The sequence below is a fragment of the Pristiophorus japonicus genome, chromosome 8, assembly GCF_044704955.1.
Source record: "Pristiophorus japonicus isolate sPriJap1 chromosome 8, sPriJap1.hap1, whole genome shotgun sequence".
In the NCBI taxonomy this organism is placed as follows: Eukaryota; Metazoa; Chordata; class Chondrichthyes; family Pristiophoridae; genus Pristiophorus; species Pristiophorus japonicus.
In genome coordinates this window covers 233,681,726-233,708,097 of record NC_091984.1, presented here as the reverse complement: position 1 = coordinate 233,708,097, position 26,372 = coordinate 233,681,726, and the positions used below count along the sequence as shown (strand labels likewise).

Sequence of the window (26,372 nt, the reverse complement as noted above, 5' to 3'; positions counted from 1 at the left end):
ATTGTATGTTGGCCTTGAAATGGCGCACGCAAATACTTAATGCATTCATATGTCCTTCGTTTGTCCACTATTTTAATAAAGGCATAGTTGGTGTTTACCCAGCCTAATCTTAACACCACAAAACTATATGCTCTTGCAATTCATGACGTTCTGATTTCTTCACCTTTCTCCCCCTCACCCCCGCCCCCCCCCCCCCCACAAACCATGTATTACAGCCAATGTCCCTCTAATTTGCGATGTAAGTGCGTTGTCCTTTAAATTTGCGGATTATTGACCAAGTGAACCCACCCTCCATGGTCAAGACCATACTCACAAAACTGACGTTTCAGAATAATAAAAAAGTTAGGATTTTGATTTAATATTCTAGCAGTGCTTTGTTTCGTGTTCGTATACAACCTTAAGGAAAGAATAATCCAAATTCAGTGGACTGATTAGAAAAGTATCTTATCAACTCTTAAAATAGTTGTGTGTGTGTGTACACACATGTAACTTTTATTGAGTTTGTTCTGCAGAACACTTCGGGTAAAACCTGGCAAGAGGATAAAATAAATGGACGTAATTTGATATTATTTCTTTGTTTCTGCAGTTGGCCAAGCCCTGCTACACTAAAAGGAAGACCAAAACTCCAGTCGGTCACACCGGGTTCTCCGTGCAGCCCTGGGCTCTCCATTGTCGGGAGATCGAGCCCGCTGTGCCACAGTCCAGGAAAGTTTGGGAGCTTTCAATACTCAGAGTTTGGAAGCCCAGGCCGGTACAGTCCAGCCTATGCCAGCCATATCCAGGTGCTCCAACGCCTGCACTTCTCTGAACCATCTGAGCTCTAAGACTTGCTGTTGTGATACCACTTACGTCGCCCCACTTTAGAGAGGGAATCGGTTTTATATTTTAAAAAAAAGATAAAATGTAGTTTCCTAAATATGTCTCTAATGTACAATGGCTGCTTCATGGTTACTGTATTCTCTTCGATTCTGTTGGTGTAAATCAGTTTTCACTGCATTATTTTACTGCTTACTGCATTGTCCCAAGTCCCCCATTTCTGTAATCAGTGTTAACCCTGATTTCGCTGCCATTTCTTCCTAAAATGAATATATTTTAACTTTATTTTGCTTTATTAAAATGATGTCCTCCATTTCAACTTTCCCAAAAAGAACCAGTGTGGGAACAAAAATAATAATTACCTTGTTTAGAGAACTTCACAACCTCTAAGGCAGCTCCGAGGATTACAAAGGAACCTGATCCTGATCCAATCTGATAATGTCAGTAACACTCCCAGTTATGTATGTTTTATCCAATTTAATTTCTGTGAAATTCCTGTAAAAGTCCACTGATCTGGGGGTGGGGGAGGGAATGATAAATGAACTTGTCTTGTTTGTTAACCCCACTGTTATTGCTGAGAAATACATTTGTGGGTGTGTTATAAAACATTATATTGCATGGAACTGAAGGCTAATGTTGGAGTAAGTTCATAGAGTCGGCTACTATATTGGTACGTGTTGTGCATACAAAGAGAGAAAGTAAGGTACTGACATACAACGATGAATCTGTCATTCTGGCACCTTGATTGCATTGGCCATAAGGCATTCTCAGTATGATTTTCAATTGTATTAAAATGTATTTATTTGTTACAAGAAAATTGCATCTGTGGCTTTTGCAAGCTTTATAGTGCCTTTTTTAAAAAAAAGAAATTAATTTTTAAATTGAGCTTTACTGTTGCCTTTAATGTAATTAAATGCAGCATATAGGTTTGGGGTGACTGGAGAATTGGTGGAGACCTGCTGTTGAGTCCGAGTTGTTAGAGCACAGATACATAGGACACGCGGCTAACATGACGACACCTTTGAGTCCCTGTACAAATTGGCTTTTACACTGTTACTCCCATACCCACAAGTGCCAGCAGACCCGGTGCTGTGGATGTGTGAAAATGTTTGGTCTTAGTAGCTCTGACCCTTCCCACTACCTACACCTCTGGGATGTAGCACGTATTTATGGTACGTTTATTACTGTGTAAACGTGAAATGATAACTGTGCTGGGAAGAGAATAAGGAGAAACTAAAGCGCACAAGATTAAAGCATTTTAATCGTTACTGTGGAGTTCAGCACATTTATTTTTTAAAGTCCTTGAATAATGTCCACGTGCAAGTGTTCAGTGTACAGATATAAGTAATGTTAATTTAGTCGTCTTGAGTGAATTAGTTTCTTAACAAACAGTGTGTGACTAAAAATGTTTGATTCATTCTCCTACAGGTAGTGATTTGTGAATGTTTATATTGTGGGTTTATTCTTGTGTCTTGCTCAGTTCTCAATTTTTTTTGATGTGCTTCCAACTGAAGTGCAGCCCATTACTGTTGTGACCGTGTCAAATTTTCACTTGTGATGTCCTTTGCTGCAAAAGTACGGAACGTGATGGAGAGCAGGAGGTCCATGGCCCCTTTATTTGATTGAACTGAATTTAGAAATGCAAAAAAGTAACCTGATGTAGATAGTGATTTAATGAACATTTGTGTACAATGAGTCCTTTTGCTTTTTTTAATAAATTGTTGTGATTAAGTGGGGACGGGAAGTTGCTTTGCTGACGCGAGTCGCCTGTTTCTACCGTCGGTGATTTTAATGCTCGACATCAATATTACGGCAGCCTCCTTACCTCTTTGCCTTATTGAAAGCCCAGCCTGTGAACGACTACCTCGGCACAGTCCTGGCTTCAGCTTCACTCTGCAAAGATTTCTGAAGCAACAGAAATGCTGTAACATGATCTAAAGCTGAGCATGTTGTTAAAAGAACAAAATGATACTAATAAATTCTGTATGTTAAGAATTTGGAAATGTAGGATATTGTATTTTTTTTTAAACAGAAAATATGTCTACCAAGAGCAAAAGAAGTACTGCCTGACCTGGAGTTATGACCATAAAATGAAGTTGTTCAGCTTTACACAAAGATGTAAATGACACAAATTCTCTGTACTTTTATTTGGTATTGAATTTGGAAAACTAGAACCAGAGTTATTTCCAGGCACTAAAAAAGTGCACAGGTTATTGTGATCAAAGTCTAAAGCCGCACCATGCTCTCTGACAGTACAGACAAGTGCTTGTAATTTCAGTAACCCTCTCGCTGGTTAAAGGTTTAGGATTGTCCTGGAGTCTCCAGAAATTAAAGATTAATCCCTGGGATTCTGCTCTGAGCAACTCAGGAGAAAGATTATAGGTGCGTTTATTTCATTTCCTTTTAGTACTTACTGGTTATAAAAATATTGGACGTGAGACAAAAGGCAGTTGGAGGTGAGAGGTCACGTGATGAAACCTCCAGGAATGTGTCACGCCAGAGTTGGCGACCCCGCTAAGGTTCCCTCTGATGTTATGACAAACTCACGGCAAGGACAGAGGCGGGGGAACAAACTACATGTGTGTGTTATGCAACATAAGCTAAAGAGGCTTATGTTGCATAACTTTCCTCCAATTCCACTACACCTCCCAGACCATAAGAAATTAGCATAAATAATCTACGTGGATCCCAGATTGATTCAGGAGCCCTGATTCTCTGCCATCTCATTGGAAGAGAGTATCTGGCACATGGGTCATGCTGATGGCCAAGCTTTAAAGATGCTTCTTGCTCTGGCCTGGAGCACATAGAGGGCTCGGCAGACTTCCTGCTCCATCTGACTCGCTGCTTGCTTGGCTGTATGGGGTTGACCAGTTTGCAGTTCAATGCTGTTCAGTCTTGTCCTTTAGTACAGAGAGGCAAGGTTATCCCCACTATCGCTCTGTTAAAATAGAACTATTGCATCTGTGACTCTTGCAAGCTTTTTAGTTTATTTTTTAACTTTATGAATGAGTTGTAAGCTGATTGATTGATTCGTTTTATTGGTGCCTTAATATCATTGCTGTATTTTGATGCAGCATATAGACCTGCACAGTGTAGGTTTGAGATGACTGATTATATTTGTTATCGCAGATACATGAGACTCAGTAACCTGAAAGCACCCCTTTCTAGAACTGCACAGATTGGTATGTATACTACTGTTGCTCCCTCACCCATGAATGGCAGAAGACTCGTGATGTAGATGTGTGAAAATGTCTGGTCGTACTAGCGCGGAATTTCCCATTGCACATTTTAAATGTCGCATGCATTTATGGTCTTTCTTTTCATCAGTTATTTTTATTTCCCTCTTAGACCCCACACAAAAAGCTACTTCTCTTCAGTGAGTCCTCTTAAACAAGTTAACAATCCAGGCCTTCAAGACCACAAGTCAGGTGGCAGCACAGACATTCGTAATGTAACAAACTGGTATATTTTTTTTGAAGCTTTGAGTTAAAGCAAGTGTAAGGGGAGCTTTACTGAAAGAATTTAATAGGTTCAAAGAAAATTGTTTCATTTCCTAGACTTTTCTTTAGACAGAGGATAATAACCCGTTGGCCCTCTCTAGATTCTGCTACAACTGTACAGGGTATTGGTGAGGATACACCTAGAGTACTGCGTACAGTTTTGGTCTCCGTACTTGCATTGGCGGCAGTTCACTCGTTGATTCGAGAGATGAGGGGGGTCGACTTATGGGGAAAGGTTGAGCCCTATACACACATTATCCTGAACTCCAATGAGGAGGCTCGACAAGGTGGATGCAGAGAGGAAACCATGAGTTGCACTGTTTTTTTTGGTGTAACTTGATTTTTCTGGTGTCTCTTTTTAGTTGCAATTTAATGGCCATTTAATTTGTGCCAATGTAAGTGAGTTAGTTAGGTCAGTTTTTTTTTCCAAAAGGGAGCGTTCCCAGCCACTGACACAATTTATACCAATTTGGCCAGAAAAAAGTTATACTAAACTAATTTATGTGTCCACTTTTGTCCGCACAGAAAGACCTTACTTACTTACAGTTAAAGAATCGGTGGCAATAACGACATTTAAAGCACCACCAAGCACAAAAACTAATAAGCAATTAATAATAAATAAAATAGAAGGAACCCTGCACCAAAATCAATCAATAAATAAAAAATAGAAGTCCTACCTAAGTGAGCGCAGCAGGCCGCTGATGAGGGAGCCCATTCGGCCAGGGCTAGGGATGGTGTGCTTCGGGCCCCTCCCACACAGTCTGCAGCGTGCGTTTGTGAAACGGCCTGCCAGGAGCTACTGCACATGCGCCAGGACCTAGCTCCGCCCTTGTATACTACACCAGCTCCACAGCTGGCCTGAGAATTGGCAGTGATCGCACGGAGTTTTTTTGGCATTGCTTCTGATGTAACATGTCAGCGGGGGAGCTCGGAAAAAAACAGAGGGCCAAATTTGGGCTCATAGTCTCAGAAAACTGATGAGGAATTTCTTCTCTGCCCCAGAGAGCTGTGGAGACTGGGTCATTGAATATATTTAAGGTGGAGATACACAGATTTTTGAGTGATAAGGGAATAAAGGGTTTATGGGGAGTTGAGTCCATGATCAGATCTGCCATGATCTTATTAAATTATGGAGCAGGCTCAAGGAGCCAAATAGCCTACTCCTTATGTCCAACTCAAGTATAGTCCTCCAATAAAACCACCAAAACTCTACAAGTTCTCCAGCTGTGATCTCACCAACAGTTGCAGCAGGACTTTGGCTACTTTTTATATTCCATCCCCTTTGCAATAAAAGGATATGGAATTCTTTGATCTAACCTGTTGTTGAAACAGAATCCACAAATTATTTTAAAATGGAAGGAAATGAAAGAGTAAAATATTAAAGAATGTGGAGAGCAAGCAAGGGCAAGATTAGAAAAAGACCAATGTAGTCATTGCAGGGTAGGATGTTTCTGTGCTGTAACATGCTGCTAAATGACAAGTTTGTTAAAAACCCTTTATTGTGGAACCCTGTATTGCATTGACATACTAGCCTGAAAAAAAACATTGATACAATCCAGTAAACTGCTTAATGCAAAGACATGATACAAGACTTGACTCATTAATTATAATATTTAAACCCACCCCCAGCCTCTCGAAGGTGTCGAGGCTTAACATAATGGCAACTGTTGAAGCACTCTGGGATTTGCACTGGTGCAGTATAAATACAAGTTATTTTTCCTATATCCATATGAGAGCCCTGGCAAGCAGGCTGTTCAACTGCAGGAGAATGATGGAGAGAGAACTATCCAACTGCCCCCCTCCCTTCTAACCCAGGAATGCTGAGGTCAGGTAAGGAATGGTGTTCCTGGTTAGCACTGAGCCAGGGAGACTAACTACTGTAAAACAATTTGAAGTTTATTGCCAATAGAGGTCCTTGCACAGGGCACAGTTAGCTGCAGTGATTTAATTCCAAATAACATACAGCGACTGCAGGAAAAAATATAACCCTTAAAAAATCTGCATCATTTGTAATTTTTTAAAAAACGCACGGTAATAGTAAAGTGTTACAGACACTCAGGCCCCAGCTTTCACTCTCCCCACAAGTTAAGTTTTACTATTAATGAGGCTGAGGTGAGTGAGAGTGCCAAAACACACAGCGCCACAGGCAAGAGACATCATTTGCACCTATCATTAGTCGACATGGAATAACATTGATTATATCCCAAACATACACAATTCATTCCAGCCCTCCCGGCTGTAGGGACGTGATTATAAAATGTACAGGGGAAAAAAGTAAAAAAAAATAAAATTAAAATCTGCAAATATTGTTGCAAACCAACACTGCACCTTCCGACCTCGTTTCGCACAGTGCAAGACGCAAGATTTCCAAATGAAAAGCAGCAATTTTGTTTTAACGTGTTAATTTGTCGGGGGGCATGAAGCCACTGTCTCCTAATGTTCGAAGTGCCACCCTCCCATTCGGGCGGATGGTCAGCCAGGTGATGCTGCCATTATTGAGACACATTCTCAGCCATCCTTCGGGCGGAAACTGCAAAGCTCTACAGAACAGGGAAAAGATAAAACACGGATTACTGGATAATTTAACTTCAGGAATTATTTTTAAAATGGTGAAATACCAACATCTGCATCCATACAAGGGCCAGGGGAGGGAAAATGAAGACAACAGAAGGCTGGTAGCACACAAGTGAGTTCTTTTGTTAGATCTGGAATATGTCTGCGATATCGTGGTGTTGGCCTTGGCACTCTTGTCTCTAAAGTGGGATTTGAGCCCACAACCTTCAGAGACGTGAGCAGCTGTAACTCCCAGTGCAGTGCTGAGGGAGTGCAGGACTAGTTTTTCAGACCAGACATTAAAATTGTGGCCCCCTCTGATTGTTCCCAATGTTGGGGAAGTCCAGAACCAGGGGTCACAGTCTAAGGATTTAGGACCGAGATGAGGAGAAACTTCTTCATTCAGAGAATTGTGAACCTGTGGAATTCTCTACCACAGAAAGTTGTTGAGGCCAGTTCGTTAGATATATTCAAAAGGGAGTTAGATGTGGCCCATACAGCTAAAGGGATCAGGGGACATGGAGAGAAAGCAGGAATGGGGTACTGAGGGAATGATCAGCCATGATCATATTGAATGGCGGTGCAGGCTCGAAGGGCCGAATGGCCTACTCCTGCACCTATTTTCTATGTTTCTATTACCGACCCTCCCGCCACTGCAAACAGTTTCTCCCATCAAAACTCCTCATGGTGTGGAACACCTCTGTTCCCCCTTAACCTTCTCTGCTCAAAGGACAACGATCCCACCTTCTCTAGTCTCTCCTCATCCCCTGGCATCATTCTGAACTAGGGCTTAAAACATGTAAGCATGATCGAAACGGCATGACCAGTTTTACGGGAAGTGTATATGCAAGACTTTTAATATACAACACATTTTTAGATGTTTATACATTAGGTTAGAAAACAAATGGCTTTGTATATATTTGTGAACATGGAGTTAAAGTTCATTTGTTGAACTCCATCCCTCCAACAGTTATTAAGAAATCATGTATAAAACCATTACACTTTCCCCGGTTATAGCTGTAATAACACACAACATTAAAATAGTTACCTGCAAACAAAATAGCGGATAACGTTTGCGTGACAGACGATGATCTCGTAACTATCGTTCTGCTGCTTCAGGTCTGCTCTGTGGATATAGCGACGGAAGGCAGCTTCAATCCTCGCACCATCTTCATGATACTGCTGAGGACATTTTAAAAACATGTAAACCACTTAACCTCACACGCAGGCTGCGCGGAGGGGGGCGGGGGAGTCGAGGACAAGGGGACATAACCTTAAAATCAGAGCCAGGTCATTCAGGAGTGAAGTTAGGAAACACCTCTTCACACTCAGGGCAGTAGAAGCGAAGCTAAATTAATCATTTTCAATCTGTGAAATCGATAGATGTTTGCTAGCCAAGATGGAGTTACGATACTGGTCAGCCATGATCTCATTGAATGGTGGAACAAGCTCGAGGGGCTGAATGGCCTACTCCTGCTCCTATTTTTGGGCTAGTCGGGGAAAAGACTTTTGGATCCAAATGGCTTTACAACAGCATGAGGTTCTTTAAAAATAAAATAATATGCCAAGATATCCATATGTGTACATGGGAGCTGAACTACATTCAAATATTAACCACAACTGTACCAATGGGAGGTAATGTAATGGTTTGATTTCCACTGTATTTCTCTACAGAAGCATCATCATCACAGGCAGTCCCTCAGAGTCGAGGAAGACTTGCTTCCATTCTAAAAGTGAGTTCTCAGGTGGCTGTACAGTTCAATGTGGGAATTACAGTCTCTGTCACAGGTGGGGCAGAGAGTGGTTGAAGGAAAGGGTGGGTGGGGAGTCTGGTTTGCCGCACGCTCCTTCCGCTGCCTGCGTTTGTTTTCTGCATGCTCTCAGCGACGAGACTCGAGGTGCTCAGCGCCCTCCCGGATGCTCTTCCTCCACTTAGGGTGGTCTTTGGCCAGGGACTCCCAGGTGTCGGTGGGGATGTTGCACTTTGTCAAGGAGGCTTTGAGGGTGTCCTTGAAGCTTTTCCTCTGCCCACAGAATGGAAGAGAGTGAAGCACAGTAATGGAGGCCACCTTAAGCGTCATTCTTACCATAGCCTCTGGCTTCCAATGGCTGACTGGTGGGATAGGTTCAATAGGTGCTCCCTCTCTCAGCAGGTCACAACTCATCATTTCCAAATCTAGAATCACAGCATAGAATCTTCTCAATATGAAGACTGATAATATCACACCCAACTGTTATTTAAAAAAAACAAATTGCTTCTTTACTATTAGTATTTATGTTTCCTTGCGTTCCTCTTCTGTAACCCCCTGTTCCCCTGTCAATGCTCTTCTATTCCTAACGAAGATCAATGACGTGCCACGGGAGAAATCCATAATCCAACCACAGTCATACACAATACTTCTATCATATCCCATCGCTCCATTACAATCCATGCACAATACCTCAGTCACTGCTGGCTGTAGTGTTTCCAACAGTGATTACACTTCAAAAGTACTTCATTGGTTGTAAAGCGCTTTGGGACATCCTGAAGTTGTGAAAGCCATTATATATTTGCAAGTCTGTTTTTCCCTTTCTCCTTATAATTTCTGTTGGTCCCAAGTTAATTCACTGGGAGTTGTGTTCAAGATTCAGTAAACGTTCCTTCTCCCTGCTATAGTCAGCCAGAAGCCTATATTAAGGTATGTTAACCTTTGTTACAAAGGGATTGGAGTACAGAATCATAGAAATTTACAGCACGGAAGGTCATTTCAGCGTGTCCATGCCGGCTGACCAAGAGCTATCCAGCCTAGACAAGATCCTAAACAATTCCAATGACAAACTTCACAAAATGGGACTCAATATATTCTGGCACGATTTCAACAACTACAACTTGCATTTATTTGCGTAGCGCTCTTCACTTCTCGAAAAGGGATAGTCAAAGGAAAGGGTGGTCTCACCGAGTTCCTACATGAGGGTTTCATTTTGAACACTCTAACTCGAAGTCTGTGTGTGCCTGACTACTGACTACATCTGTCCACAGACCTGACCAGATGGTGCTGACGAGGCTTTTCGGGTTAAGCAAGATCGTGCCGTACAGTTAACAGAACACAGAAAGGTCCTACACATAGCACTGTTTGATAAAAAATTAATCTTCAGAAATCAGCCTGAAAACAAAACTGGTACAAAAAAAATTTTGAAGAAAAGAAATAATTGCATTTCTATAGCGCCTTTCACGACCACCGGTCGTCCCAAAGCGCTTTACAGCCAATTAAATACCTTGTGTAGTGACCTACTGTAATGTCAGAAACACTGCCGATTTTGCTTGCTGTGTGTAAATTGACTGCAAAGGGATATAGACAGGTTAAGTGAGTGAGCAAAAATTTGGCAGATGGAGTACAATGTGGGAAAATGTGAGGTTATCCACTTGGCAGAAAAATAGAAAAGCAAATTATAAGTTAAATGGAGAAAAATTGCAAAGTGCTGCAGTACAGAGCGACAGGGGGTCCTTGTTCATGAAACACAAAAAGTTAGTATGCAGGTACAGCAAGTAATCAGGAAGACAAATGTAACGTTGGCCTTTATTGCAAAGGGGATAGAGTATAATAGCAGAGAAGTCGTGTTACAACTGTACAGGGTATTGGTGAGGCCACACCTGGAGTACTGTGTACAGTTTTGGTCTCTGTATTTAAGGAAGGATATACTTGCATTGGAGGCTGTTCACAGAAGGTTCACTCGGTTGATTCCAGAAATTAGGGAGTTGACTTATGAGAATATACCCATTGGAGTTCAGAAGAATGAGAGGTGATCTTATTGAAAATTCTAAGATGAGGGGGCTCGACAAGGTGGATGCAGAGAGGATATTTCCACTCATAGGGGAAACTAAAACTAGGGGACATAGTCTTAGAATAAGGGGGCGCCCGTTTAAAACTGATATGAGGAGAAATTTCTTCTCTCAGATTCTCCCAAATCTTTGGAATTCTCTGCCCCAGAGAGCTGTGGAGGCTGGGTCATTGAATATATTTAAGGCAGAGAGCGACAGATTTTTGAAAGATAAGGGAGTAAAGGGTTTTGGGGAGTGGGCAGGGAAGTGGAGCTGAGTCTATGATCAGATCAGCCATGATCTTATTGAATGGCCGACTCCTGCTCCTATTTCTTATGTTCTCCCACAAATAGCAATGTGAAAATGACCAGGTAATCTGTCTTTTAGTGATGTTGATTGAGGGATAAATATTGGCCAGGACACCAGGGAGAACTCCCCTACTCTTCTTCGATATAGCACCGTTGGATCTTTTACATCCACCTAAGCAAGCAGATGGTTTACGTCTCATCCAAGCTATGGCACCTCTGACAGTGCAGCACTCCCTCAGCACTGCACTGGAGTGTCAGCCTAGGTTATGCACTCAAGTACTGGAGTGAACCCACAATCTTCTGAGTCAAAGACAATGGTGCCACCAAGTGAGCTAAGCTGACACTATTATAATAAGTAAGCACCAACTGGATTCAGGTTGTTATAGAATTCATGGCCTCACCCTCTCCCTATTTCAGTGTGGTCCTTTCACATCTAGGAACATAGGAATTGCTCGACGAAAAAAGACCCAGGTCCATCGAGTTCACCTTCCATTCCAGTCGTTGCACGATCCAACGATAATGGAGTTGTTGACCAATCACAGCGATCAATCTCTATCACTGAGTCTACAACAGACCCAGACACGAGGTGAGGAAAACCCCCAGTGGGGGACAGCTTTGGGAACCAGAGGCCCAAAGTCCCCTGTTCCCCCCGAGCTCGCTAAACTCAACACATCACGGCTCACGTTACTCACAGACTGGATCCCAAAATGTTCTTTCCATCTATACTTGATGGATATACACTACAACAACTTACATTTATATAGCGCATTTAGCATTGTAAAACATCCCAAGGCACTTTCACTGGAGCTTTATCAGACAAAATTCGACACTGAGCCACACAAGGAGATATTAGCACAGGCACTGGCCATGCCAAAAACCCTCAGTGCTTGTCTGCAGTGAAAATATACATCACAAAATAAGCATGTAAACTTTCTGAAAGTTTAAATGAAAAAAGCCTTGCCAATCATAATTTGCATTAAAGGGGAAGGAATGTCTAGCGGGAGGACTTTCTGTTCAATCTACTCCCCCTTGCTTCCATAAGAACATAAGAAATAGGAGCAGGAGTAGGTCATTCGGCCCCTTGAGCCTGCTCCGCCATTCAATAAGATCATGGCTGATCTGATCTTGGCCTCAACTCCACTTTCCTGTCCGCTCTCCATAACCCTTGACTCCCTTAATATCCAAATTAGGACAAGAGACCAAAAGCTTGGACAAAAAGTTAGATTTTAAGGAGGGTCTTAAAGGAGGAAAGAGAGGCGGAGTAAAAGAATGTAAAGTATTGTGCCCCATCAATGTTAAATGCTCATGAGTCTCAATAGATACAACTTCTATGTTCCTTTATTGCTCATTCATTGCACTACAATTAATTATTAAAAACCATTAAAAAATAAAGTCTGCTCACAAGACACAGAAATGATGAGCGCTGAGCACAGTGTGATGCGCAGACCCACCTGGCAGGTATTTACTAATGATTGCTGCTGTCTCTTTTGCCCTGGTCATACTGGAGTGAATCAGGATATCATAGTTCAACCCCAGACTGGCCAATCGCTGACCAGTCAGCTCAGCCTGCTCACGCCCTGCAAAGAAATAACATTTTCATTCATAACGCAACGAGCAGGTTATTGTCAATAATAAGAAATAGGAGCATTGAAACATAGAAAATAGGTGGAGTAGGCCATTCGGCCCTTCGAGCCTGCACCGCCATTCAATATGATCATGGTTGATCATTCCCTCAGTACCCCATTCCTGCTTTCTCTCCATACCCCTTGATCCCCCGAGTAGTAAGGACTACATCTAACTCCTTTTTGAATATATTTAGTAAATTGGCCTCAACAACTTCCTGTGGTAGAGAATTCCACAGGTTCACCACTCTCTGGGTGAAGAAGTTTCTCCTCATCTCGGTCCTAAATGGCTTATCCTTAGACTGTGACCCCTGGTTCTGGACTTCCCCAACATCGGGAACATTCTTCCTGCATCTAACCTGTCTAAACCCGTCAGAATTTTAAACGTTTCTATGAGGTCCCCTCTCATTCTTCTGAACTCCAGTGAATACAAGCCCAGTTGATCCAGTCTTGATATGTCAGTCCCGCCATCCCGGGAATCAGTCTGGTGAATCTTCGCTGCACTCCCTCAATAGCAAGAATGTCCTTCCGCAAGTTAGGAGACCAAAACTGTACACAATACTCCAGGTGTGGCCTCACCAAGGCCCTGTACAACTGTAGCAACACCTCCCTGCCCCTGTACTCAAATCCCCTCGCTATGAAGGCCAACATGCCATTTTGCTTTCTTAACCGCCTGCTGTACCTGCATGCCAGCCTTCAATGACTGATGTACCATGACACCCAGGTCTCGTTGCACCTCCCCTTTTCCTAATCTGTCACCATTCAGATAATAGTCTGTCTCTCTGTTTTTACAACCAAAGTGGATAACCTCACATTTATCCACATTATACTTCATCTGACATGCATTTGCCCACTCACCTAACCTATCCAAGTCATTCTGCAGCCTCATAGCATCCTCCTCGCAGCTCACACTGCCACCCAACTTAGTGTCATCTGCAAATTTGGAGATACTATATTTAATCTCCTCGTCTAAATCATTAATGTACAGTGTAAACAGCTGGGGCCCCAGCACAGAACCTTGCGGTACCCCACTAGTCACTGCCTGCCATTATGAAAAGTACCCATTTACTCCTACTCTTTGCTTCCTGGTCTGCCAACCAGTTCTCAATCCACGTCAGCACACTACCCCCAATCCCATGTGCTTTAACTTTGCACATTAATCTCTTGTGTGGGACCTTGTCGAAAGCCTTCTGAAAGTCCAAATACACCATATCAACTGGTTCTCCCTTGTCCACTCTACTGGAAACATCCTCAAAAAATTCCAGAAGATTTGTCAAGCATGATTTCCCTTTCACAAATCCATTCTGACTTGGACCTATCATGTCACCCCTTTCCAAATGCGCTGCTATGACATCCTTAATAATTGATTCCATCATTTTACCCACTACCGATGTCAGGCTGACCAGTCTATAATTCCGTTTTCTCTCTCCCTCCTTTTTTAAAAAGTGGGGTTACATTGGTTACCCTCCACTCCATTGGAACTGATCCAGAGTCTATGGAATGTTGGAAAATGACTCTCAATGCATCAGCTATTTCCAAGGCCACCTCCTTAAGTACTCTGGGATGCAGACCATCAGGCCCTGGGATTTATCGGCCTTCAATCCCATCAATTTCCCCAGCACAATTTCCTGACTAATAAGGATTTCCCTCAGTTCCTCCTTCTTACTAGACCCTCTGACCCCTTTTATATCCGGAAGGTTGTTTGTGTCCTCCTTAGTGAATACCGAACCAAAGTACTTGTTCAATTGGTCTCCATTTCTTTGTTCCCGTTATGACTTCCCCTGATTCTGACTCATCTCAGTCCTAAATGGCTTACCCCTTATCCTTAGACTGTGACCCCTGGTTCCCCAACATCAGGAACATTCTTCCTGCATCTAACCTGTCCAGTCCCGTCAGAATTTTATGTTTCTATGAGATCCCCTCTCATCCTTCACAACTCCAGTGAATACAGGCCCAGTCGATCCAGTCTCTCCTCATATGTCTGTCCTGCCATCCCGGGAATCAGTCTGGTGAACCTTCGCAGCACTCCCTCAATAGCAAGAACATCCTTCCTCAGTTTAGGAGACCAAAACTGCGTACAATATTCCAGGTGAGGCCTCACTAAGGCCCTGTACAATTGCAGTAAGACCTCCCTGCTCCTATACTCAAATCCCTTAGCTATGAAGGCCAACATGCCATTTGCCTTCTTCATCGCCTGCTGTACCTGCATGGCAACTTTCAGTGATTGATGAACCATGACACCCAGGTCTCGTTGCACCTCCCCTTTTCCTAATCTGCCGCCATTCAGATAATATTCTGCCTTCATGTTTTTGCCACCAAAGTGGATAATCTCACATTTATCCTCATTATACTGCATCTGCCATGCATTTGCCCACTCACCTAACCTGTCCAAGTCACCCTGCAGCCTCTTAGCGTCCCCCTCACAGCTCGCACTGCCACCCAGCTTAGTGTCATCTGCAAACTTGGAGATATTACACTCAATTCCTTCATCTAAATTATTGATGTATATTGTAAATAGCTGGGGTCCCAGCACTGAGCCCTGCGGTACCCCACTCGTCACTGCCTGCCATTCTGAAAAGGACCCGCTTATCCCTACTCTCTGCTTCCTGTCTGCCAATCAGTTCTCTATCCACGTCAGTACATTACCCCCAATACCATGTGCTTTAATTTTGCACACCAATCTCTTGTGTGGGACCTTGTCAAAAGCCTTTGAAGGTCCAAATACACCACATCCACTGGTTCTCCCTTGTCCACTCGTCGGCCATTTGGCCCCTCGAGCCTGCTCCGCCATTCAAAAAGATCATGGCTGATCTGATCTTGGGCTCAACTCTACTTCCCTGCCCGCTCCCCATAACCCCTCACTCCCTTATCGTTCAAAAATCTGTCTATATCTTCACCTTAAATATATTCAATACCCCAGAGAGCTGTGGAGGCTGGGTCATTGAATACACAACTCGCCCATTTAAGACAGAGATGAGGAGGAATTTCTTATCTCAGAGGGTCGTGAATGTTTGGAATTCTCTACCCCAGAGAGCTGTGGAGGCTGGGTCAGAGACGTCCAAAGATTCACGACCCTCAGAGAAGAAATTCCTCCTCATCTCCATCTTAAATGGGCAACCCCTTATTCTGAGACTGTGAACCCTGGTTTTAGATTCTCCCACGAGGGGAAACATCATCTCTGCATCTACCCTGTCAAGCCCCCTCAGAATCTTATTATGGTACGAAAGTTGTTCAATTACCAAAGGAAACCGCCACAAATGTCTGGTGGACTGCACTTTGGTCGAGTCCGGAATGCAATAAATGTAGCGACATGTGGCGCACCCACCCGCGTTTCACAACGCTCGTGCTGCAACGGTAAATTCCTTCCGCGCCGCCAGCAGCCATCTTGCTCCCCGTCAGTTGTGAATACCCTGACTGCACACTGCTCTGTCACACCCTGTTTAAACAAACACTCACTGCGCTGTCTCCTAATCATCCCACTGACCCAGGACCACAGAACAGTGGAGCCCCTAGGCTCGTTTGGCCGTCCTCCGACAGTCAAGACCCAAGTTTGACGTCGTCACCACTAATTCATTTATCTGATTTTCTCTCCTACTCCAACCTTGCTGGTTTTCCCACATTACAACAGTGACTACACTCCAAAAGTTCTGAATTGGCTGTAAAGTGCTTTGAGACGTCTGGTGATGGTGAAAGGCGCTATAGAAATGCAAGTGTTTCTTTTTCTTTCTTAAAGAATCATAGAATGATACAGCACAGAAGGAGGCCATTCGGCCCATCGTGCCCGTGCTGGCTCTTTGAAAGAGCAATCCAATGAATCTTCTGCTCTTTCCCTATAGCCCAGGAAATGTTTCCGTTGCAAGACCTTGGCCCCTGATTTCTCGACAACAATATTTCCTCCGTCTTCTTTCCCTGCAGAAACGTCACAAAATAATACTAAATACAAGAGCAGAGGTACTTCGCTAAAGGCTTTGCACAATAATTAATGGAGCACAGACCCAGCGACGTCAGAATTCTCTCTTTGTCTGTCAAGGCGGACAGGTTGTATTGGGAATGTCTGATGAGAAAGATGTGCCTCGTCGCTTTGACTTTGTAGTCTTCAAGTTGAGTAGTCACGTCCTCAGAGGCCTCTCTATTTTTCTTGTTGGGTTTAATAAGTGAAATCGGCTCGCGCCTAAAACAAAGCAAGAGAAATGCATTAACGGTTACGATACGGATGGTCATCCCAGGCCGCTCTCCCCCGCTACGCCCCAGAAACAAAATGCCTCACTGGCTCACCCAGCTGGGAACTGGTTAAACTCACCGAACCAATTCCCTTCAGCACAAGCGCGTTAACTTCCGGGAGACTCTGGCCAGCTCTTCGCACTGCAAACCGGGGGCAGCGCAGAAAGCAGCACGCTTCAAATTCTACGAACACCACAGCATTTTTACAATAATATAACGGCTAAAACTAGAAAAGAACGTAAGAATTAGGAGCAGGAGTAGGCCATTCGGCCCCTCGAGCCTGCTCCACATTCAATATCATGGCTGATCTACTACCTCAACTCCACTTTCCCACCCGATCCCCATATCCCTTCATTTCCTTAATATTCAAAAATCTATTGATCTCTGAATTGAATATACTCAACGACTGAGTACCACAGCTCTCTGGGGCGGAGAATTCCAAAGTTTCACCACCCTGTTTCTCCTCATCTCAGTCCTAAATGGCCGACCCCTTATCCTGAGACTGTGACCCCCTGGTTTCTAGACTCCCAGTCAGAGGGAACATTCTCCCTGCATCTAGCCTGTCAAGCCCTGTAAGAATTTTGCCTGTTTCAATGAGATCACCTCTCTAAACTCTAGAAAACGTATACCTAGTCTACTCAATCTACCTTAAAGCAGCATGATATATATGTTTAAATGTTTTACAGACATAGGAACAGGAGGGGCCATTCTGCCCCTCGAGACTGTTCTACCATTCAATTAGATCACGGCTGATCTGTACCTCAACCCCGTTTATCCGCCTTTCCAACACATCCCTCGATACCCTTACCCAACAACAATCTTCAAAATTTCAATTGAAAAAAAAAACTGAAGAAACCAGAGTCTCCAGGTAGAGAAGGTAACTGAGAGATGATCTAATGGAGGGATTGAACAACAACTTGCATTTATATAGCACCTTTAACGTAAAACATCCCAAGGCACTTAAAACGAGTGTTATCGAACAAAATTTCACACCGAGCCACATAGAGATATTAGGACATGAAAGAGTTGGGTTTGAAGGAGTGTCTTAAAGGAGAGAGGTAGAAAGGTGGAGAGGCTGAAGGAGGGAATTCCAGAGCAAAGGGCCGAGGGCAGCTGAAGGCGCGGCCACCAATGGTGAAGTGATAAAAAATCGGGAATATGCAAGGAGCCAGAATTGGAGGAGCGCAGAGATCTCGGAGGGTTGTAGAGCTGGAGGAGGTTACAGCGCCTGTCACAGTACCAAAACTGCTCTCGTCAAAGTCACAAATGACATCCTTTGTGACTGTGACAAAGTCAAACTATCCCTCCTTGACCTTCTCGACCTGTCTGCAGCCTTTGACACGGCTGACCACTCCATCCTTCTCCAACACCTCTCCACCGTCGTCCAGCTGGGAGGGACTGCACTCGCCTGGTTCCATTCTTAGCCATCTAATCGCAGCCAGAGAATCTCCTGCAATGGCTTCTCTTCCCGCCCCTGCATCGTTACCTCTGGTGTCCCCCAAAGATCTATCCTTGGCCCCCTCCTATTTCTCATCTACATGTTGCCCCTTGGCGACATCACCTGGAAACACAGCATCAGTTTCCACCTGTACGCTGATGACACCCAGCTCTATCTCACCCCCACTTCTCTCAAACCCTCCTCAGTCTCTAAATTGTCAGACTGCTTGTCCGACATCCAGTTCTGGATGAGCAGAAATTTTCTCTAATTGAATTTTGTGAAGACCGAAGCCATTGTTTTCGGTCCCCGTCACTGACTCCATTCCTCTTCCCAACTTCTGTCTGAGGCTGAACCACACTGTTCGCAACTAATATGTCCGTACTATACAGTACAAATGCACACGAGGCCCAGACTAGAGAGAAGGTCACTCTGTGACCAGTTACCTTTATTCCAGCACTGAAGTGGAGAAGATGGGTGGAGCTTCCTCTTTTATACCTGAAAGTCCAGGTTAGGACTGTCTCCCACAAGTTCACCACCTAGTGGTCAGTGTTCTCACGGTGTACAACTTAGGTCAGTTTATACATGGGTTACAATGACAGTTGAATACATGACATCACCTCCCCCCCCAAAGTCTTATTGGGATCACAGGTTGAGTCTCTCTGGTGGTTTATGCTCCCTTGTAGAGCGCCTGAGTTGGGGCTCCGGTTGTTGGGCGCTGGCCTGAGTGTCTGCGGTGCCTCAGGCCTGTCCCGACTGCCCACAGTGACTGGGCTCTCCTCCACTTGGTTCCGGTGTTCGGTCACCTGTGGTGGAGTGAACTCTGCATCGCGTTCTTCCTCTGCCTCTTCTATGGGGTTGCTGAACCTCCTTTTTGTTTGATCCACGTGTTTGCGGCAGATTTGTCCATTGGTAAGTTTAACTACCAGAATCCTATTCCCCTCTTTGGCAATCACAGTGCCTGCGAGCCATTTGGGCCCTGTAGCGTAGTTGAGGACAAAGACAGGGTCATTGACATCAATACATCGCGCCCTCGCATTCCTGTCATGGTAGTCATATTGTGGCTGGCGCCTGCTCTCAACAATTTCTTTCATGGTGGGGTGTATAAGGGATAACCAGGTTTTGAGCATCCTTTTCATTAGCAGCTCTGCGGGTGGAACCCCTGTGAGCGAGTGCGGTCAGGATCTATTGGCCAACAGGAGGCGTGATAAGCGGCTTTGTAGGGTACCCCCTTGGATTCTGAGCATCCCGTTTGATTATCTGCACTGCTCGCTCCGCCTGGCCGTTTGAGGCCGGCTTGAACGGTGTCGTTCTGACATGGTTGATATCATTTCCTGCCATGAAGTCCTGGAATTCAATGCTTGTAAAGCTCGGGCCATTGTCGCTGACCAAGACGTCCGGTAGACCATGGGTTGCGAACATCGCCCGTAGACTTTCTACCGTTGCAGAGGATGTGCTTGAATTGAGAATGTCACACTCGATCCATTTGGAGTAGGCATCTACTACAACCAAAAACATTTTTCCCATGAAAGAAACTGCATAGTCCACATGGATGCGTGACCATGGCTTGGCGGGCCAGGACCAGGGGCTAAGGGGGGCTTCCCTTGATGCGTTGCCCAGCTGAGCACATGTGTTGCACCTGCGAACACAAAGTTCCAGATCTGCATCTATCCCTGGCCACCAAACGTGTGACCTGACAATTGCCTTCATCATGACAATGCCCGGGTGCTCATTGTGGAGTTCTCTGATGAACATCTCTCTGCCCACCTGGAGCATGACTACTCGGTTTCCCCATAGTAGGCAATTGGCCTGAATCGAGTTCATCCTTGCACCGGTGAAATGGTTTAAATTCCTCAGGGCATGCCCTGTACGTGGCTGCCCAGTCCCCATTCAGGACACATTTCTTGACTAAAGACAGTAGCGGGTCTCTATTTGTCCAGACTTTGATCTGACGGGCTGTCACGGGTGAGCCTTCGCTTTCGAAAGCTTCAACAGCCATGACCATCTCAGCAGCATGCTCGGTTGCCCCCTCGGTGGTGGCTAGTGGGAGCCTGCTGAGTGCATCGGCGCAGTTTTCAGTGCCCGGTCTGTGCCGAATTGTATAGTCATAGACGGCTAACGTGAGTGCCCACCTCTGTATGAGGGCCGACGCATTTGCATTTATGGCCTTGTTGTCGGCCAAAAGGGACGTTAGGGGTTTGTGATCTGTTTCCAGCTCAAATTTCCTGCCAAACAGGAACTGGTGCATTTTTTTTTTTACTGCATAGACACATGCAAGCGCTTCCTTTTCTACCATCCCGTAGCCCCTTTCTGCCTGGGACAGACTTCTGGAGGCATAAGCTACCGGCTGTAACTGACCCTTGGCATTAACATGCTGCAACACACACCCGACACCATAGGACGACGCATCGCACGTTAAAACAAGTTTCTTACATGGGTCATATAGCGTTAACAGATCATTGGAGCATAACAAATTGCATGCTCTATCAAAAGCCCTTTCCTGGCTGTTCCCCCAGACCCATTCGCGACCTTTGCATAGGAGCACGTGTAGCAGCTCTAACAGCGTGCTCAATTTGGGAAGAAAGTTACCAAAATAGTTCCGGAGCCCCAGGAACGAACGCAGCTCCGTCGTGTTACGGGGTCTGGGTGCTCTCTGGATTTGGACGTTTTGGATGCAGTAGGGCTGATCCCGTCTGCTGCTACCCTCATCCCCAGGAATTCTACCTCTGGAGCTAGGAAGACGCACTTCGCCTTTTTCAGTCGCAGACCTACCCGGTCCAATCTGCGTAGCACCTCCTCCAGGTTGTGGAGGTGTTCTTCAGTATCGTGACCCGTGATGAGGATGTCGTCTTGAAAAACCACCGTCCTTGGAATCGACTTGAGGCGGCTTTCCATATTTCGCTGTAAGATAGTGGCGGCCGAACGAATCCCGAACGGACATCTGTTGTACTCAAACAACCCCTTGTGTGTCGTGATGGTGGTCAGCTTCTTCGACTCACTCGCCAGCTCCTGGGTCATGTAAGCAGAGGTCAGATCCAATTTTGAAAAAAGTTTGCCACCGGATAGCGTCGCAAAGAGATCCTCCGCTCTCGGTAGCGGGTACTGGTCTTGGAGTGACACCCGATTGATGGTGGCCTTGTAATCACCACATAGCCTGACCGACCCATCCGCCTTGAGCACCGGCACAATCGGGCTCGCCCAGTCACTGAATTCGACTGGCGAGATGATGCCTTCCCTCAGCAGGCGGTCCAATTCGCATTCTATCTTTTCCCGCATCACGTGCGGCACCACTCTGGCCTTGTGGTGTACTGGCCTGACGTCCGGGTTTATGTGAATCACTACCTTGGCCCCCATGAAAGTGCCAATGCCGGGTTGAAATAGTGATTCAAATTTGTCCAGGACCTGAGAGCATGATATTCGCTCCACAGAAGAAATTGCATTGACATCGCCCCATTTCCAGTTCATGACTCAAGCCAACTCCTCCCCAGCAGTGCGGGACCGTCCCCCGGGACAATCCAGAGTGGCAACCTGTTCTCCGAATCTTTGTGGGTCACGACTACCGTGGCGCTGCCTAGCACCAGAATGATCTCCTTTGTATATGTCCGTAGCTGTGCGCCAATCGGCAATAATTTTGGCCTCCTGGCCTTGGACGCCCACAACTTGTCGAACTGTTTGATACTCATCAGGGATTGGCTGGCCCCCGTGTCTAGCTCCATTGATACTGGGATGCCATTGAGGAGCACTTTCATCATTATTGGTGGCGTCCTGGTGTATGAACTGTATATTTGCTCCACATGAACTCGCTGAACTTCAGCTTCCAGCGATTTCCCCTAGTGTCCATTTGGCCTTGTAGGGCTTACATCGGGCCCATCCTCCTCGTACATCAACCTGGCTGCAGGCTTCCTGCACATAAGCGCCAAGTGACCGCTGATGTTGCAGTTTCTGCAGGTATATTGCTGATACCTGCAAGCTCTGGCATTATGTTTGCCTCCACATCTCCAGCTTGAGCCGTTGTTGGAAACAAAAGGTCCATTACCAGTCGATCGTCTCTGACTGTCTCTGTAACTGTCCTTAAACGCACCATTGACAGGTGTTGATGGCCCCATTACCGGCCGCATTGTCCATTGCGACGGCATGAATCGCCGTTCAGCTAGCCTTTGTCTCTGTTGAATTCCCCCTTTGGGTTTGACTACATGCTCGGGCATGTCCGATTGCCCCTGTCTGCCGAGAGAACTGTGTGCTGCGTTAACAATGTTGACTCCCTGTCCATTTGCTGCATTTAAACCAAGATTTTTGTCAAACAGCATTCTGGTGTCTTCCGCCTCTGAGATAAATGTCTGGGCCATCAAAGCCTCCGTTTCCAGGGTCAAGTCTTTGGTCTCAGTTTCCTGAAAACCCCAGCGTGCCCGATGCCCTCAATAAAAAAGTCTCGCAGCATCTCCGCTCTGTATGCATCTGGGAACTTACATAGGCTCGCCAGTCGCCGGAGGTCTGCCACGAAGTCTGGAACGCTTTGCCCTTCTCGCTGCCAGTGAATGTAAAACCAGTGTCTCGCCATGTGCATGCTGCTCGCTGGTTTAAAGTGTTCCCCGATCAACTTACTGAGCTCTTCAAAAGTCTTGTCTGTCGGCTTCTCTGGCGCTAGAAGGTCCTTCATCAGGAAGTACATCCTGGATCCACAAACCGTCAGGAGATGAGCCCTGCGTTTGTCGGCCGAATCCTGTCCCAGCCATTCCTTAGTGACGAAACTTTGCTGTAGTCTCTCAATAAAATCGTCCCAACCATCACCAACACAGTACCTTTCGCCTATGCTGCTAGTGGCCATGCTCGCGTGGTTTAAATCACAGTTTCTCGTCGCCAATAATATTTCCGTACTATACAGTACAAATGCACACGAGGCCCAGACTAGAGAGAAGGTCACTCTGTGACCACTAACCTTTATTCCAGCACTGAAGTGGAGAAGATGGGTGGAGCTTCCCCCTTTATACCTGAAAGTCCAGGTTAGGAGTGTCTCCCACAAGTTCACCACCTAGTGGTCAGTATTCTCACGGTGTACAACTTAGGTCAGTTTATACATGGGTTACAATGACAGTTGAATACATGACAGCAACCTTGGTGTCATATTTGATCCTGAAATGAGCTTCCAACCACATATCTGCAGCATAACTAAGACCGCCTATTTCCACCTCCGTAACATCGCCCATCTCCGCCCTTGCCTCAGCTCATCTGCTGCTGAAGCTCTCATCCATGCCCTTGTTACCTTAAGACTTGACTATTCCAACCTACTCTTGGCTGGCCTCCCACATTCTACCCTACCTAAACTAGAGGTGATCCATTTTATAAAAAAGATATGGAGGCACTGGAGAGGATGCAGAGAAGATTTACAAGGACGATACCATAATGCGAGGGTACACCTATTGGGAAAGGATGAACAGGCTGGTTCTCTTTTCTCTTGAAAAAGGGAAGGTTGAGGGGTGACCTAATACAGGTCTTTAAAATTATGAAAAGTTTTGATAATGGATACAGAGAGTGTTTCCACTTGTGGAGAAGAGCAAAACTAGAGGCAGATGACCAAAAGCTGGTCAAAGAGGTAGGTTTTAAGGAGCGTCTTGAAAGAGGAAAGATAATTAGAGAGGCGGAGAGGTTTAGGCAGGAAATACCAGAGCTTGGGGCCCAGGCAACTGAAGGCATGGCCACCAATGGTTGAGCGATTATAATCAGGGATGCTCAAGAGGGCAGAATTGGAAGAGCACGGACAATTTGGGGGGGGGGGGGGGGAGCTGAAGGTGGTTAGAGATAGAGAGGGATTTGAAATACAAGGATGAGAATTTTGAAATTGATGCGTTGCTTAACTGGGAGCTAATGTAGGTCGGCGAGCACAGGGGATGATGGGTGAGCGGGACATGGTGCGAGTTAGGACACAGGCAGCCGAGTTTCAGATGACCTCTAGTTTACATAGGGTAAATTGTGGAAGGCCAGCCAGGAGTGCGTTGGAATAGTCAAGTCTAGAGGTAATAAACAGCAATGTGATAATGACCAGACAATCTTTTTTCTGTCATGTTGATTGAGGGATAAATATTGACTAGGACACCAGGGATAACCCTGCTCTTTTTTGAAATAGTGGCATGGGATCTTTTACATCCACCTGAGAGCAGATAGAACCTCGGTTTAACGTCCCATCCGAAAGACGGCACCTCCGACAGTGCACCACTCCCTCAGTATTGCCCCCCCGACAGTGCAGCGCTCCCTCAGTACTGTCCCTCCGACAGTGCGGCGCTCCCTCAGTACTGTCCCTCCGACAGTGCGGAGCTCCCTCAGTACTGCCCCTCCGACAGTGCGGCACTCCCTCGGTACTGCCCCTCCGACAGTGCGGCACTCCCTCGGTACTGCCCCTCCGACAGTGCGGAACTCCCTCGGTACTGCCCGTCCGACAGTGCAGCACTCCCTCGGTACTGCCCCTCCGACAGTGCGGCACTCCCTCGGTATTGCCCCTCCGACAGTGCGGCACTCCCTCAGTACTGCCCCTCCGACAGTGCAGCACTCCCTCAGTACTGCCCCTCCGACAGTGCGGCACTCCCTCAGTACTGGCACTCCCTCAGTACTGCCCCTCCGACAGTGCAGCGCTCCCTCAGTACTGCCCCTCCGACAGTGCAGCGCTCCCTCAGTACTGCCCCTCCGACAGTGCAGCGCTCCCTCAGTACTGCCCCTCCGACAGTGCGGCACTCCCTCAGTACTGCCCCTCCGACAGTGCGGCACTCCCTCAGTACTGCCCCTCCGACAGTGCAGCACTCTCTCAGTACTGCCCCTCCCTCAGTGCAGCGCTCCCTCAGTACTGCCCCTCCGACAGTGCAGCGCTCCCTCAGTACTGCCCCTCCGACAGTGCAGCATTCCCTCAGTACTGCCCCTCCGACAGTGCGGCGCTCCCTCAGTACTGCCCCTCCGACAGTGCAGCATTCCCTCAGTACTGCCCCTCCGACAGTGCGATGCTCCCTCAGTACTGCCCCTCCGACAGTGCATCGCTCCCTCAGTACTGCCCCTCCGACAGTGCGGCCCTCCCTCAGTACTGCCCCTCCGACAGTGCGGCCCTCCCTCAGTACTGCCCTCCGACAGTGCGGCCCTCCCTCAGTACTGCCCCTCCGACAGTGCAGCACTCCCTCAGTACTGCCCCTCCGACAGTGCAGCACTCCCTCAGTACTGCTCCTCCGACAGTGCAGCACTCCCTCAGTACTGCTCCTCCGACAGTGCAGCGCTCCCTCAGTACTGCCCCTCCGACAGTGCGGCGCTCCCTCAGCACTGCCCCTCCGACAGTGCAGCGCTCCCTCAGTACTGCCCCTCCGACAGTACGGCACTCCCTCAGTACTGCCCCTCCGACAGTGCAGCATTCCCTCAGTACTGCCCCTCCGACAGTGCGATGCTCCCTCAGTACTGCCCCTCCGACAGTGCATCGCTCCCTCAGTACTGCCCCTCCGACAGTGCGGCCCTCCCTCAGTACTGCCCCTCCGACAGTGCGGCCCTCCCTCAGTACTGCCCTCCGACAGTGCGGCCCTCCCTCAGTACTGCCCCTCCGACAGTGCAGCACTCCCTCAGTACTGCCCCTCCGACAGTGCAGCACTCCCTCAGTACTGCTCCTCCGACAGTGCAGCACTCCCTCAGTACTGCTCCTCCGACAGTGCAGCGCTCCCTCAGTACTGCCCCTCCGACAGTGCGGCGCTCCCTCAGCACTGCCCCTCCGACAGTGCGGCGCTCCCTCAGTACTGCACTGATAATCAGCCTGGATTTGTTGCTCAGGTCCCTGGAGTGGGCCTCGAACCCACAACCTCCTGACTCCGAGGCCTCCGGCCCTCCCTCACTCACTTGTCCCAGTTGGAGTCCCAGCCTCCGCCTGGCCGGTGCTCCAGGCCCACACTCGGCGCTCCGGGCCCGGGGCTCCAGCTCACCGCCGCCTCCACCCGCCCGTCGCCGCGCCGCTGGGTCGCCGCTGCCGCCACCACCACGGCCGCCGTGCCGGCGATGCCGCAGGCCACCTGGCAGGCTCTCCGGAAGGCCATGGGCCCGGGGCTGAGGAGCGAGAGGGTCCGGGGAACTGGGTTACTGGGGGACCCGGAACCACGGTGCTCG

The 26,372-nt window shown here is 46.8% G+C and overlaps 2 protein-coding genes across 4 annotated transcripts in view; one reads left to right on the top strand and one right to left on the bottom strand.

Moving 5' to 3' along the window:
- Positions 1 to 5,893, top strand: part of ankle2 (ankyrin repeat and LEM domain containing 2) — a 63,865-nt gene extending 57,972 nt beyond the window's left edge. For both annotated transcript variants that reach the window (XM_070888090.1, XM_070888091.1), the window contains exon 13: positions 587 to 5,893. In XM_070888090.1, coding sequence (XP_070744191.1) covers positions 587 to 824 — 238 coding nt within the window. In that variant the 3' untranslated portion in view covers positions 825 to 5,893. The remainder of the gene's footprint in view (positions 1 to 586) is intronic.
- pgam5 (PGAM family member 5, serine/threonine protein phosphatase, mitochondrial) lies at positions 5,798 to 26,372 on the bottom strand. Of its 2 annotated transcripts, none has more exons than XM_070888094.1 (6): positions 26,109 to 26,372; positions 16,594 to 16,769; positions 12,428 to 12,553; positions 8,957 to 9,045; positions 7,918 to 8,051; positions 5,798 to 6,856 (listed from the first exon to the last, which is right to left on the bottom strand). In XM_070888094.1, the coding sequence occupies exons 1-6, from the start codon at positions 26,300 to 26,302 to the stop codon at positions 6,709 to 6,711; spliced, it is 867 nt and encodes a 288-aa protein (XP_070744195.1). In that variant the 5' UTR covers positions 26,303 to 26,372; the 3' UTR covers positions 5,798 to 6,708. The 2 variants fall into 2 exon arrangements, with proteins under 2 accessions (XP_070744195.1, XP_070744196.1); XM_070888095.1 differs by having other exon boundaries at positions 7,918 to 8,048.